General features: G+C 41.3%; 1 protein-coding gene across 5 annotated transcripts in view; it reads right to left on the bottom strand.

Annotated features, from left to right (window-relative positions):
- Nucleotides 1-15,713, bottom strand: part of Secisbp2l (SECIS binding protein 2 like) — a 50,236-nt gene that overhangs the window by 21,542 nt on the left and 12,981 nt on the right. For 3 of the 5 annotated variants that reach the window (XM_035446060.1, XM_035446059.1, XM_027421951.2), the window contains 7 exons: nt 13,396-13,646; nt 13,146-13,170; nt 12,714-12,829; nt 7,101-7,235; nt 4,345-4,425; nt 3,547-3,714; nt 3,297-3,438 (listed from right to left, as the gene is read on the bottom strand). In XM_035446060.1, coding sequence (XP_035301951.1) covers nt 3,297-3,438; nt 3,547-3,714; nt 4,345-4,425; nt 7,101-7,235; nt 12,714-12,829; nt 13,146-13,170; nt 13,396-13,646 — 918 coding nt within the window. The remainder of the gene's footprint in view (nt 1-3,296; nt 3,439-3,546; nt 3,715-4,344; nt 4,426-7,100; nt 7,236-12,713; nt 12,830-13,145; nt 13,171-13,395; nt 13,647-15,713) is intronic. The other 2 variants (XM_035446061.1, XM_027421952.2) reach the window with 1 other exon arrangement.

The raw sequence follows: 15,713 nt of genomic DNA, 5'->3' as shown, positions 1-15,713 counted from the left end.
CATTTTCTTGAGAAGACACTGCCCAAGTTACAAAAAACGCCCAAAAGGAGGTGACAGATATCCTTGCAACTGTCCATGGCCCACTGACCAACTCAGCTCTTAATGTCACCTGAGTTCCTCTGGGACCCTGTGCTGTTCCCTTTCACGTGCATTTCCTCCACCCCGATCTCTTCTCTGAGCCACCCCGCTTCTATCTAAAAGAAAAGGGGAGTTAGGAGGCAAATGCACAAAGCCAATGCCTTCATTGGCCTGCCTTCAGCCTAAGGTGTTCTTACTGCCCCATCCCTACCAGTTAAATGTCTCAGCATCGTTCTGACATCATTCCTTTCCAAACCTGGCCTCAGACCTACCCACTCTATTGTAAGTCAAGACCCAACAGGAGCCAAGCGGCGGTGGTGCACACCTTTAATCCCAGCACTCAGGAGACAGAGGCAGGCAGATCTCAGTTCAAGGTCAACCTGGTTCCAGGATAGCCAGGGCTACACAGAGAAACCTGTCTCAGAGCTCCCACAAGCTCCAAAAAAGGCCCAACAGAACCACCTTGCAGTTGTCAAATACAATCTTCCAATCTTCAAAACTTCTTCCTGGGACACCATTCATTCATTCATTCATTCATTCATTCACTCATGTTTATATGTGTGGCTCTTCTTCCTTCTATTCCTGAAACCTGGTCACTTCATGGGCTCTTCCCTCTTTTTAAGTGTACTGACTTCTAATCTGAATTACACAAGCACAGGCACATGACAAATGGAGTCACCAGGAGCTCGACTGCTAGCATTTAAAGTCCAAGGCCACTGTCAATTCTCCTTATGTCACTGTGGTATCCTCATAGCCCTCTTCACTAAGCCACAGAGCACAGGTAGGGTGTTGTGTGGTTGAGGGTAACCTGCACATGTGTGCATATCCATGTGAAGGCCAGATGTTGGTACTATGTGTCTTCCCAATCACTCTCAACCCTAGTTTTTAGGACATGGTTTCTCACCAAACCTACAGCTCACCAATTCAGCTACACTAGTTGGAAAACGAACTCCAGGGATCTGGCGGTCTCTGCCTCTCTAGCGCTAGGTCACAAGTGCATGCTGCCATCTATGTCTGGCTTTATATGGTAGTAGAGACCCAAGCTCAGGTCCTCATGCTCACACGGCAAGCACTTTACTGATGAAGCCATCTCTGCAACACATTGGAGTTGTCTTTGACTATTTCTACAACCTGCTATTCCATGCTCCATCAATTCCTTACAAATTTTCACTCCCACACCTTCATTCCTTTCTTGAGTTTCCCAACAGCATTCTTTTTATTACTTTCAAATAGAGACTGGTGATAGAAAGAGTCTCACTTCTATCTGCTAGGAATCTTACCCATTCCCCAAAGCCCAACTCAAACAAGGCCACTCAGGAAGTCACTTGTTAATCTGTATCTCTCTTCATCTGCAGCCATCAATCCCTCCCTTCTGCAGGCTCACAGAACTCGGTGTCTCTCTCCTAAGGCACTTCTGTTCATCAGTTATTTATGTGTCTCCTTTCACACTAGACTATAAACTTTTAAAAAAAGATTTACTTTAAGTATATGAATGTTTGCCTGGAAGGATGGATGTGTACCATGTGGATGCTTGCTGTGTCTGCCACAGGGCATCAGATCCCCTGGATCTGCACTTATAAATGATTATGAGCTGCCACTTGAGTGCTGAGAACTAAACCCAGGTCCTCTGCAAGAATGAGTGCCAACTGCTGAGCCACTGCAGAACTGAGCCAGCTACGAGTTTCTTGAGTGGGTCTATCTTCACCATCTCCATAACCCCAACAGCTCCAGACAGCCATTCAGAGTTGTTTAATATAACATTGTTTTAAAGAATTATTTATTTATTTTAGGTATGTGAGTATTCTATCTGCATGTACAACTTTATTCCAGAAGAAGGTATCAGATCCCATTATAGATATTTCTGAGCCACCATGTGGTTGCTGGGAATTGAACACAGGACCTCTGGAGGAGCAAGCAGCCAATGCTCTTAACTGCTGAGCCATCTCTCCAGCCCTCAACATAACATTCATTAAATCAACCAAAGCTATAGAGCTGCAGATATAGGTCAGGGGCAGCCTACTTGTCTGGAATGTATAAGACCTTGAGTTCAAGCCCCAGCCATTGGGAAAAAAATATTTATATGGGAAGAAATAGTGATTAGAAATTCAGTTCAATGGCCCTGGGTTTAGTTCTCAGCAACTAAAGAAAAATAAATGATGAAAATGACAAATGGCTGGGTATGGTGGCACACACCAGTAGTTTCAGCATTTGGGAAGCTAAGACAGAGGGATTATTTCAGCCCTATTTCAAAAAACCAAAACAGCTGTGGTGATATATTGTTTATGATTTATTAAAGTCAAGCTGAGGATCAGAAAAGCGTAGCCAAGCCAGTAGATCTCACCTTACGGCTGGAGAATGAATGCTTTCCTATCCCTGAGTTTTTTGGTATTTGTGTTACAATCAGCAATACCAATAAGCCGCAGATGTGAGCTGAAAGGCCACTTCCTCCACTGTATCCAGGGGAGATCACTGCCACTCTTCCCATTTCAGCAGCAGGCAACTCCATGCATTCAGTGTCACCTCTACTGACAGTTACTCAAAGCAAAGGTCTCCACTAAGGGAGAGGAGAGCTACAGACTCCATCACTTTGCACACAGATACAGCCACACAGTCCTATCTTTAAATCTATTCAGCAACAGTCCTGGAACTGGGACAAACTGGGAACAGGACAGAAAATTCTGCTTCTCAGCATTAGTTCTTTTAATTGGTGCCCTTCCCTCCTTTGTGCTATCCCTATCCTTCTAAAAGGGAAGGAGGGAGATCAAACACTGGGCTCTAAAACTGACAAGGTTGGTTAAAATAGGAACAGCTTCAGTGGGAAGCCAGATCAGTGTTTCATTTGCACATATGGAACTATCAAAATTTGTCATTTAATTGGATGCTTTTGTAGCTAACAGAGCCAAATTACCCAGTGGTTTTTTATTTTAACCTTTGAAGAAATAAAAAACAACACAAAAAATAAGGATGGGGCCAGGGAAGATGGCTCAGCAGAAGTGTCTGTACTACAAGCCTGATGACCTGAGAACCCAGGATGGAGAAGACAGACTCCTGTAAGCTATCCTCGGACATCAACATGCCTGCTGTGGCGTGCGTACCCACTTCTCTCTCAGAGACAGAGAAAGAGGAAACTGATCAAGTGCAGATAGGGAGAAAGAGAAAGAGTATACAGCTATATCTCCAACGGCTGCAGCAGCACTCTGCCCACACTCCGTAGTCACCTGGATACGCGAGCGGTCTGGTGTTGGTGATCTGGCGTGCTTTCATTGCTTGCTGTTGCTTCTCCAGAGCAGCTAGCATGTCCCCTAAATCTAGCTGCACGGGGGTTTTATTCTTTTTTCCAGCTGCTTTTGATAAAGCTTCCTAAAAGGTGGATAAGAAAAGATTCATTTTTTTTTCTGACTAGGAAAGTATGACAAGTTATAATTACACTGTCCATCCCAGCAAGCCCATCAGAAAATGTCTATATACCTGTAATTTTTTTTGCTCCATACTTATTTCTGAGTATTCTTGTGCTGTGGCAAGGGCTGCAGCTAATGCTTTCTTCTTTTGACTCTTGGCTCGTTTAGGAACTGACGTGGTAATGGGAATCGGAGTCTGAACTATATTGATAGGCGAGTTTTCAGGTAAATCATCCAGCTATGAAACAGGAGAAATACATCTGTCAGTCACTTCACAGATGTCAGACCATGGGAAAGACAATGCAGACGGATGGAGGTTCTGCAGAACAGAGAGGGAGACTCAGAGGACGAGGGGTCATAAAGAACAGGGTGAGAAAGAACCATTTTAGAATGGGAGACAAAAGGACAAAGAGCTGAATATAACAGGTGGTGCTTGTCTGAGGGAAATTTCTATATAGACTGCATATTGTATGACAGTACTTCATGTTTTTCATCTAGTAACAGAACTGCAGATTTCCTAGAAACTACTTTTGTTTAGGAAAAGAAACATTAAGGCTCTCCAGGTACAGGAACCTGCTGCCAAAACTGAAAAGGTGGATTCCTGTGACTTACATGGATGGAGAGAAGCAACTGCAAGCTGTCCTCTGACTTCCTCACGCACACCGTGTACCCAGCCACCCACATACACAGATAAAATAAACACAACTGCAGAAACAATCTTAAAGTGCTGAGAGTAGGCACTAAGCATGTCATCCCCCAACACCATGCTGCCCTGTGTCCTTTATACCAACCTCAAGATGTCTTTCCACATAACGCAGAGTTCAAAAGGTGTTCTATTTTTCTTTTAATTTTGAAAGGGGTTACTTACTACTTTTGAAGGAAGTTTCTGTTGAATATTCTCATCTTTAGAATTTCCATTCTCACTTAGTTCTTGAAACCCATCTTCATCCTGAAACAGTTTTTCCTGATGTCAGTGAAAATGTTCAGGATTAACCCTACAAAGGGGTGTGTGTGTGTGTGTGTGTGTGTGTGTGTGTGTGTGTGTGTGTGTGTGTGTGTGTGTGTGTGTGTTAAAGCGTGTGCTCATGTATGTGAACATGTGTTTGCTGGGCATCAAACCCAGAGCCCTACTTATGGTAAGTAACTACTCTACCAATGAGCAACCTCCCCAGCATAGAAACTTTCTATAATGTTTCACAGTTCTGAAAGGTAGGGAAATAATGTATATCTGTATCCTACTGTTGAACTATTTTAAATCAGTCTTAAAAAGAGACTTTGATTTCTCCTATGCTAACCCTATTTTTTATTCAAGCATGAAATCACATCCACATCCATCCATCCTTTAGGTCTCTGTAACCACTCTTTCATTTTTATACCAATTCTATCCTAAGACAGGTAGGTATCTGAAAAGAATCTAAACTGGATTTTTATCACATTCAGATAATTTGGAGAAGATTTTAAGTAGTTTAGTATTCATTTTTAAAATTCATTCTGTTCCCTATTACATATAATTTGAAGACTTTGAAGACTAATGTTTAAAACGTTTTTATTCAAATTAATTTCTTTTCTTTTGCTTTTTGGTTTTTTTGTTTTTTGTTTTTTGAGATAGAGTTTCTCTGTGTAGCTTTGGAGCCTGTCTGGGCACTCACTCTGTAGACCAGGCTGGCCTCGAACTCACAGAGATCCACCTGCCTCTGCCACCCAAGTGCTGGGATTAAAGGTCTTGAAAGCTGGGGGATGGCTTGCTTGGGAAAGTGCTGACTCTGGGAGCATGAGGAGCTGATTCCATCCCCAGAACCTAGGCAAAAACAGCTGCTCAGTGGCAGACACTGAGAACCCGGTGCTGAGACATAAAAACAGGCAGATCCATGAGGCTCACAGGCTAGCCTGTCTCGCTTTATCACTGAGCTCCAGGCCAATGAGGGACCTTTTGTCAAAAGAAAGAACGAAAGAAAGAGAGAGAGACAGAGAGAGAGAGAGAGAGAGAGAGAGAGAGAGAGAGAGAGAGAGGAAAAAGAAAAAGAAAAAGAAGAAAAAAGAATCAGAGGATGGTGTCCCACAATCTAACATGGTCTTGAACCCAGGAATTCAGGCAAAACCCCAACTCAGTCACCCTACAGGCATACACCAATACACTCAGCTGGCATTTTAAGTTTAAATCATCTGTATAAATAAAAAACAACAGGGGCTGATGGGATAGGTCAGTAGCAGAGTGCCTGCCCAGCAAGCACCAAGCCCTGGTTTCTAGCCTCAGAAAAGCTCCAACACATTTAAACTGTGTCAGCCAGTCATATACATCTTCATCCCAGCACTCAGGAGGAAGAGGCACATGGATCTCCGTGAGTTCAAGGCCAGCCTGGTCTACATAGAGAGTTTCAGGACAGCCAGGGTTACACAGAGAGACCCTGTCACTTTAAAAGAAAAAGGGAGAGTTGGGAATGCAGTTGTCCTCCTAGAAACTGTTACCAAAGCAGCAGTCCAATTTCAATATTAACAGAAAACCATTCATTCTAACATTATCTAACAAGAATTTAAATTTCCTAATTTTTGTTTTGTTTTCTGAGACATGGTCTCACACTACAGTCCATACTAATAGGCTTAAAGCAATACTCCCATCTTAGCTCCGAAGATTCATGGTTTCCAAATTTTAACTGATGTTAATATAGAAACAAATGGCACACTTTTTAGAACCTCTTTATTTGAATACCTGTGAATACCTGTCCAGTCAGGGGCTGCAAAACTGTTCCTGGAAGAATTAGTCAGATGTACTCTCAACTCCTTTGGGACATTATTCAGCTTAGTTAACATACTAATTCTTAGTGAGTTTCAGGACAGCCAGGGCTACACAGAGAAACCCTGTCTCAAGAAACCAAACAACAAAACAAAACAAAAAACACAACCCATCCTAATCCTTGTCCTCTAACTTCTAGAATTTCAGTTTAATATGCATCTATTAACCTATTTTATAAAAATCTGTGCCCTAACCAAAGTAGGTTGCACTGATTAATTACCAGGAATTGTTAAAACAACAACAAACAACAAACTTATTCTTTAAGACCCACCCCAAGTGGCTTGTTCTATTTTCTAGTCCAACTACAGCCAATCAGTCACACATGAGGTCATGTCTATATCCTCCCAGCACAGAGCACTTCTCTGGTCTGCCACTCACAGCACCTTCTGTTACAGTCCCAGGATGAAGCACAAGCTAGCTAGCTGAATAAACACCAGAAACAGTGAATTAGGATGTATGTACTAGGAGAGCCAATAAAACAGCCATTTTTCTTTTTCTCTAAGACTCTATCGAATAGGAGCAGGAATATCTCAAATCTGAAAAACCTTTCAGACATACCCAATGACAACAAAATCAGCTTCTCATCCACACCCCACCTCAAAATGAACACACGACAAAACTTCAAAACAGATATTAATAAAGGGAATGTTAGTTTACATAAACACAACCAAGACAAATAAAAATGAGCTGGTATGTTAAGTAATTTATAATCTAACAGACTAACATGTTAAGACATGAAAATAAAATATTTATAACATAATTACATACCAAACTAATTTCTTAATAAAGATTTTTTTCAAGAGTACTTTACAAATAGAATTTGAAAAAATTACCTCAAAATATAAAGACTCAGGATTTAGGTCACTCCTGTGAGACTGAGTAGAGTTTAAGTGCTTAGTGTCTTGTCTCTTTTGCAAATTCTGTCTTCTTTCTGAGGAAGTACTGTGTCCTCGGCATCTGAATCCAGCCTAAGGAACCCCAGAGGAAAGAAAACATCATTTTCAAGTAACTTTGTTATTGAAGTACAGCAAATTTGAAAAGCAGCATATGCAGTGTGACTCAAGGAACTTCTGAAAAGGGCACAGTTTCTCCCAACAGATGAGGCTTCCATGAAAACCAACAGTAAGGTGTGCTACTTTCCTCCCCCAGAAACTGAGCATTTTTATCAGCTTTATTCACAAGAACCAACACCTGACAACAGACCTAAGGTTCTCCAGTAGGTGAATGGTCCTTCTATGTCCACAATACAGCAGGAGCACTCATTAGCTGCCTGAGAAGTGTGAGCTGCTAGTAAATCTAATCACCTTTAAAAGTCTCCAGAGAACTTGCTGAGTGGAAAGAGCCAACCATGGAAGGATTACAAGAACAAGGAGAGGTAGAAGGACCAAAAACCTCAAGGTTATCCTTGGCCAGCCTAGGCTAAAAAGCATCTCTATAGATGATTTTTCTTAGTGATATTTTTATTAGAGCATTGCCTTCAAGGAAATGAGCTGAAGAGCCAAGGGGCAGAGACCTACAACCCCAGCACTAGAGAGGGAGAGGCAGGACTATGCAGTCGGGGCCAACCGGGGCTGCAATATGAAGAATGGCAGGTAGCTGAGCTACAATGCAAGATTCTTACACATAAACAACCCACCCTCCACGCGCCCCCCCAAAAAAAAACAGAGAAGAAAGAAAGATGATAGGAACTGGAACTTTATCCAATCACATAAAGTATTATTATCCTGTTACAAGAGCTGTTTCTATATCCTCAAACTCATGTGGAGAGTCCTGAGCCCTGGGAGACAGGGACTGAAGAGATTAGGTCACGAGACCAGAGCATCCAGGATGGGATTTATGAAGCCTATAAAAGGGGCCTAGAGAACTCTCAGCCCCTCTTCCCTAAGGACAACAGTGAGAAGGTTGTCCACTAAGAACCAAGAAGCAGGTGGACAATCCTTCACCAGACAGTTGGCCTTCCTGTACCTTGACCTTGGCTTACTATACCTTTCTGCTCATAAGCATCAGGTCTATGGTGCTTTTCATAGTAACGAAGAGATTAAGACATTTTACTAATAAGTCTGCAAAATATTTCACTATCAGAGGGCAAAGAAAAAGCATGGTGAGTGTTCTAAGAACCTCCAGATACTTCTCTGAAGAATCTATTTCAGCTGACATTAAATGCCACCTCAAAAGAAATTCAAAAGACATGAGAAGTTCCTCTCTGTCAATGCCTACCTCAAAATCCCAAAGGGAAACAACACGACGCAGTCAAGAGACTGAGGACCTTCTGAAATCAACACACAGACCTACACTTGGCCATTCCCATGCTTCCTGCTGGGAACCAGTTAGTATATATGGATGGATGGTGTCAAAAATACTCAACAGTTTTTCTTTAAAAAACAAATGCAATTTGATACTTATAGATGGAGACAAAAAGTACCAGGATTGCCAAACACGGTTGACTAATATCTTTGATTCCAGCACTAAGGAGGCAGAGGGAGGCAGATTTCTGTGAATTCGAGGCCAGCCTGGTCTACATAGTGAGTTTCGGGCCAACCAAGGTTACACAGAGAGACCAACCCTGTCATGCAAAATAACTAAAGATAAAAGGAAAAAAGTGCCAGCAACTTAAAACTTTCAAACAACAGTTTCCACAAGGTCCATGAGAAGCAAATATCCCAATCACATCTGAACAAATCAATAACCTCATGATAACTGAATGCTTTCAGTCAGTTCTTCTAAGTTTTGTTGCTGGAAAGTAAGCATATAAACCAGACACAGTGATAGCATCAGTCTGTAGTCAGAAAGCAGAGGCAGGAGGGTTACCTCAAGTTCAAAGATAGCCTAGTCTACAAATGTAGTTCCAGACTAGACAGGGCTACAGAGTGGTAGTGTGCACTTCTAACCCCACTGCTGTGAAGGCAGAGCCAGGAGAGTATCTGGGGCATGCTGGCTAGCCAGGCTTGCCTCGTTGGTAAGATCTAAGCAGACTCTGATCCTTAGGCCTCTCTCTGACTTTCTATATGTGGTTTCGTTCCCTCTCTTCACAAAAACAGTCCCCTCACACACCAGGTGAACTTCACCAGGGCTTATAGAATGTTTGGATTTCTGCCCTCCAAAAGTATACATTAAATAAAGCATTTATCCTTGTAAATTTGGCTTGCCCCAAGTGTCTTGTCACAGTGACAAAAAACTAACAAAAACAATAGAAATCAAAAATCCTGAAGCCCTTTTCATTCCTCCCTTATCCTTTGATTTTTCTTTCTTCTTTCTTGTATTTTTAAGTGTTTAGTCTCAGTGTGTGGCATATATACGTTTGTTTGTGTAGGTGCATGTATATTTGATAAGTTTGGTGGCCTGCTTTGTTATGCTCAGCCTTACTCCCTTAAACAGGGTCTCTCTGTGAACCCACAGCTAGACTGATGGCCAGCAAGCTGAAACAATCCTCTTGTCTCTGCCCCCATAGATAGTGTCAGGGTTACAGGTATGCATATCCATGTGTTACGTTTTCCATAGTGCTGGGGACCTACTCTTAGATCTGCATGCCTGCACAGTGAGCACTCTTACCCACACAGCCATCTCTCCAGTCCTATAATCAGTGAATAAAAGTATTTGCTACACTGGGCAGGAGGCAGGTGGATCTCTGTGAGTTTGTGGCCAGCCTGGTCTACAGAACGAGTTCCAGGATAGCCAAGGCTATACATAAAAAAAAAAAAAACCCTGTCTTCAAAAACCAAAAAAAAAAATCGGTTTGCTGCTTTGAAAATCCAGATCACCATGCATCAAAGTTAAGTCTCTGATAAAAATATCTCAAAACATTGCACTATAAAAAAGTAGCACAAGGACTGGTGAGACAATTGAGCAGCTAAGGTGCTTGCTGGCTGACCTGTGCTGGAACCCAGGAGAAGATGGAAGGAGAGCACTGACTCCAAAGTTACCTGCGGACCTACTCATACCCTCTCTGTGTCTGTCTCTCTGTCTCTGTCTCTCTCTCTTACACACACACACACACACACACACACAGAATAAAAAAGCTAGTGTAAAATATAGGTTAATATTTTCTGTAGGAATTACCTTTTAAAAGCCTTTTAAAGTCTAGAAAACAATTAGAAGTTGCAAAAAGGCATAATGTTTTGACTTACAAAAAGGAGCTGGTGTTTGGGGAGAAAATATCAAGCATATACTTAAGAAAAATACTAGGACAGCAAACATCAGTAGTAGACAGAACAACACACTGGAAATCTGGCTCTAATGTTTTAGGAATGAAGAAAGATACAAAATAAACAAATTTGCATAGGTGGAGTGGCACATACTAACACTTGGGAGACTAAGGCAGGAAAGGTCACAAGTTCAAAGCAACCTGGGTAGCACAGCAAGTTCTAGGCTAGACTCAGCTCTAGGGAAAGACCCCTGTCAAAACAAACAAATAAAATACACTTACTGCTTAGCTTCTTTTTCCCCCAACAGTTATGAGGTAGAGAGAAAGCATTTGAAATGTTTTTCATCTCAGGGTTATTTCCTTTAATGGACACACATACAAAACAAACAAACAAACAACAAAATACCAGACCAGGACCCAGACCAGGAACTTGGCAAAGCAGGTAGTTTCAATTTCAACAGAAAAATTCAGTAAACATCTTGCAGGTGTTGTCTAATCTTTATCATCAAATAAAGCCAAAGCTAGGTTGCTTCACAAGCCTGGGAGGAAAAGTGGCCTGATTTTGCAGACTCAGAGGGAAGGGGCATTGCTCCTGTTTTCCTGACAGCAAGTAGAGCCTAAGTCAAGGAGTTATCTGAAGTGTTCATCTCAGGGAGGCCAAGAGCTGCTGCCCAAGGCAGCAGCTGGGACACTCAATCCATACTTGTCCTTACTTTTGGTCTTCCATATTTATATGACAGCTTTAATTCCTTAACTAGATGTAAAGAATCCAGAAGTCTATCTAAACTGAAAAGGAGAAATAATGACCAATAAGCAATTCCCTGATTTGATAGCCAACCAACACGTGAAGATACAGTTGCTATATGTGCACAGCCGTGCACAGCCCCCACTGCAGGACTATCAGGAAACTGCCCTATCTAGCCACACTGTGGCATTAGGTAACCATCAATGTGACAATGCCACTAGCATAAAAGAGTGTTAATAAGCCACATCAAAATACCCATAGCTGAAGAGATGGTTCATCAGGCAAAGACGTTTGCTGGCAAGCCTGGTGACTTAAGACTGATCCTTATTCTTTCAAGCTGTCCGAAATCTCACACCCACAAAAATAAGTAAATGTATGTTTAGAAACCTACAGACCCCTACAGTCCTTAAGCTGAAACAACGATTTTTCAGAGGAAAAGGTTCTTCTGAAATGTTTTGACATGGAAGGAAACAGACACAGAAGGTAGAAGGTGTCCTGCTCTAAAATTATGACATTCTCCACCAGACACCAAGTGGAAAGGTGGTGCTATTTCCATCCATATTCTCACCATCTTCAATCAACAAATTGCCATTTCATTATTTATGCTTTATTTGCTAGGGCATTTAAAAAGTTTTAGATGTGACATCAGGAGGTAGTGGTGCACGCCTTTAATCCCAGCACTCAAGAGGCAGAGGCAGGTGGATCTCTGTGGGTTAGAGGCCAGCCTGGTCTATGGAGCAAGTTCCTGGACAGGCTCCAAAGCTACACAGAAAAACTCTGTCTTGAAAAACTAGAAAAGATTTAGATATGAGAGCTCCCTGTGTATAGGTGTGATGTACACACATGCATGCTGTATCTGAGTCATTCTTCAGATGACAGCCTCAGGTGCCCTTCCTCAGAAAACAACCTTTTTTTTTTTTTTTTTTTTTTTTTACGTAGGATCTCTCACTGGCCTGGGACATGACAAGGCATAAAGATTATTGCATAATTATCTGTGTGTAGGGGATGCTGCAGCCATGCCTGCTTAGGGGCTGACTACAGGTGATGTAGGGAAGGTTTAAGAGTGACAGATGCTCATGTGACGGGTCCTTCTTTCGCTTTCATCTTCGGCTTGCTGTACTTAACTGCTGCCCTGCCGGCTGGCTAGGTCGCTCTGCAAGTAAGGCTTTTCTCTATTAAATTCCCTTGTATTTTTACCTGACTCCGTATTGGTAATTTCCCACATTATTTGTGTGTACGTTCCTGTCTCTCTCTACCTTACTGTTTCGGAGACACAGTCTCTCACAGAACTGAAGCTGGCCAATTCAGCTAGGCTGGCTGCCTTCTGAGCTCTTCAATACAGATGTGCACTACAGCATGACAGCCTTTGAAGTAGGGGTTGGGGATCTGAACTCAGGACCTCATGCTTTATCAACAGCCCACAGTAGCTCACATTTAGGCAACTTTATGTACCTTTAAAACTTAAGAATAACATGCTTAACAACTGCTCTACCATTAGTATGAAACATTTAACATTATTCACCTCACACCTAATCAGATTTCCAAACTCATTCAATGTACCTGGGAATTATTTCTTTGTTCAGTTTGCCTTCCCCCTCTAGAAAACGATGGGCGTTTTTCCATCCAAGGTCTTTTCTGTGTTGCCTGGCAGGTTACTTTGGGCCAGTTTACACCACCTGTATCAAACGTGTAAAGATATTAAAGATTAGATTCACTGATAATGAAGGCCAGAATCTAAACAACTGAGTCACTACAGACATGGAATTTTTTCTCTAAGTTTACAGTGACACGGGCATTTTTAGAAAACAAATGTCATCCTGTAGAATCACATTTTCTTAACTTCTTTGGTAAAACTATATATACTTTTCAATTAACTTGAGTCACTGGAGACTTACAGTTTTTGTTTATAGCACTGGTAAGCCCCATGCTTAAAGTAAAACTTGAAATGGTCAAAGAAGAAAATACATAAGAAACACTGCAAAAAATAAGTACCTGTACAGCCTGATGATTCTGCGTGCTAAAAACACAAAACAAAAAAGGATGGTTAGTTTCTAGTTAAGAGTCATACCTTGCAAATGTTTAACCTAGTGTTAAATATATTACTAACTTAGAACACTGCTTCATTATTTACATGAATAATAAATATCATTAAACATTGCTAAAAAGAAAAAAATGAATATTTCCTTTTCAGCAAAGGACACGATATATACTAACTGCAGGACTAACAAACAAACAAACAAACCAAAGGACGTGAGGCATTACACACGTTCATGCTCCCAGAGTCAGGATTCCGCAGAGCCCCTGCCAAAGGCTGGTTGTTGTGCTTAGGGCTACAGTAGCCACTGTCGCTGTCGATGTCAGCTTCACTGGCCCCCTGCTCACTGGAGGATTCGGCAGCAGGGTGGGATGCTCTTCTCCTCCTGCCTTTGGCTTTCCAGAGCATGGTTGCTGTGCTCTCTGAGAGAGACTTATTAGCAATGTCTGATGGGAAATCTACAAGGCAAGGCAAGCAAACAATTCTGTGATGACCAAGTCTACACATTTTTATAAATTATTAAGGTTCTAAGAAAATTAAAGTGACAGAGTCTGTAAATGGACAAATATGTGACTCTTTGAAAAGATCAGATAAAATGTTCCTAATAACTTACAACATGGCATCATTATGAAAATAAAATATCTGTCATAAAATACTAAAATCATCAGCCATTTAAGAAAGAGAACAAACATTGCCAGTCTTTCAAAGTCACCATATGTGCCCCAGCAGCCTACCTTCCTCTTTCCTGTTACCACTATCCCGTGTTTAGTTTTCACTCACTTTTCTGTAGTGAGTGAAATAGATTTTTGTATCTAAAAAAGAAACGAGCAGGGTAGTGGTGGGGCACACGTTTAGTTCCAGCACTTGGGAGGCAGAAAGTAAAGAATCTTTTCTGATGTTTTTAGCTACTAATATTCTTCTGTGAAATTCTGATTAATTTTACTTTTAGTTTGACTTTACAAAATTTTCCACTGAGTTATTTATTTTAATTTCACAAATACTAAGACATTTTAATAAGCCTGTTACAATCACCTCAACAATTCACAAGTTTTCCTTTTTCTATAATTCTATTAATTCACAATTTTAAAAGACTGACTTTATTATTTGTTGATTTGTATGTATGTGTCTGTGTGAGCTAGAGTTACAGGCAGCTGTGAGCCCTAACATAGGTGCTTAGAACCTGAACTAAGGTCCTTTGGGAAAGCAGCAAGTGTTCTTAACTGCTGAGCCCTCCCTCCAGTCTCTCCCTCAGAACTGACTGATTTGAAGCTGTGCTGTTTAATACTATGTCACTGTGTTATGACAAGTCCCCCTACTTTATACATTCTATGGAGGGGCACCCTGTGTGTTTGTGAACTGTCACCTGTCACTGGACACTAGGAACATTTTGGAATTTAGGTTTTGGCATTTTCCTTGCACTTCAGTAACAGTTTAAATCTCTTTCAAAGGGGAAGCTCCATGTGGACACACCCACTATGAATTAACTGAATCAAAAGAAAGATTCCTAAAGCCAAAATTGCTCTAGCTCCCTAACCCCCAAGCGCCAAGGATAGTACACCACTATTTTCTATTCTTACTAATCTTTTCTCATTAGACACACACACACAAAAAAAAACTTTTCCAAGCTTACAGTTTATTCTTTTAAATTAAAATTCTTAATTTTGAAAATGACCCTTGTCCTGCAGCCAGGCAGCCACAAGGAGTGTTTGCATTCTCTTTGCTCACTGGCTTTCTTTCTCATTCAAGTCTTGGTCAATCTACAGTCACCTGAATGGGGTATAAATTTGGGGCCTGCAATGCTGTCCCTGTCATTTCCATGCATGTGTTTCTGGGTTTTCGTTCGATACCTATATACTACATTGATGGTATAAAGCTAGAGAAAGACAGCAATATGGGAAGGGATTTGTAAGGTGAAGATAGGGCACATGGGGTGGGGGGAGAAGACAGCCATGGAGAGTGAGGGCAACAGAACTCTGCATACATGAATGAATCTGTCAATGAACAAAGTTAATTAACTTAAAAAGCATTAAGCTGACTCTAAGCTTTAATGCACAAAGGACTCTCCAGACCACTCTGCTCCTTTATATTAGAATTACTTTGTTGAGTTCCCCAAAAATTCCTACTGAGATTTTAAGTATAACTGTACTCAACTTCAGACTAAACATTGGGGGCACCAGTGTTTGATAATCATGTTTTCTATGGTTTTACACAACAATCTCAGGGTCTCCTCATGTATTCCTAAGCTTGAGTCCAAAATTCCTGAATTCCTGTTGCTGCTGTAAACCTTAAACTGTTGTTCATGACACATGGGAACACAGCTGACATTTGCATATCATCTTATATCCAGACAACTGTTTTTTGTTTTGTTTTGTTGTTGTTTAACATTTTATCTATTTAGTTTATGTATGTGTATGTGTGTGGGCCTGAGTGTTACAGTTGGAGGGGGGGTGCTGAGGACAACTTGTGGGAGTTGGATCTCTTCAGCCACCATGTAGGTTCTGGGACTGACCTCCAGTTTGACAACA

Source organism: Cricetulus griseus, chromosome 6, assembly GCF_003668045.3.
Source record: "Cricetulus griseus strain 17A/GY chromosome 6, alternate assembly CriGri-PICRH-1.0, whole genome shotgun sequence".
Classification (NCBI taxonomy): domain Eukaryota; kingdom Metazoa; phylum Chordata; class Mammalia; order Rodentia; family Cricetidae; genus Cricetulus; species Cricetulus griseus.
The sequence above is the reverse complement of the archived record's forward strand: the minus strand, read 5'-3'. Positions and strand labels throughout refer to the sequence as shown.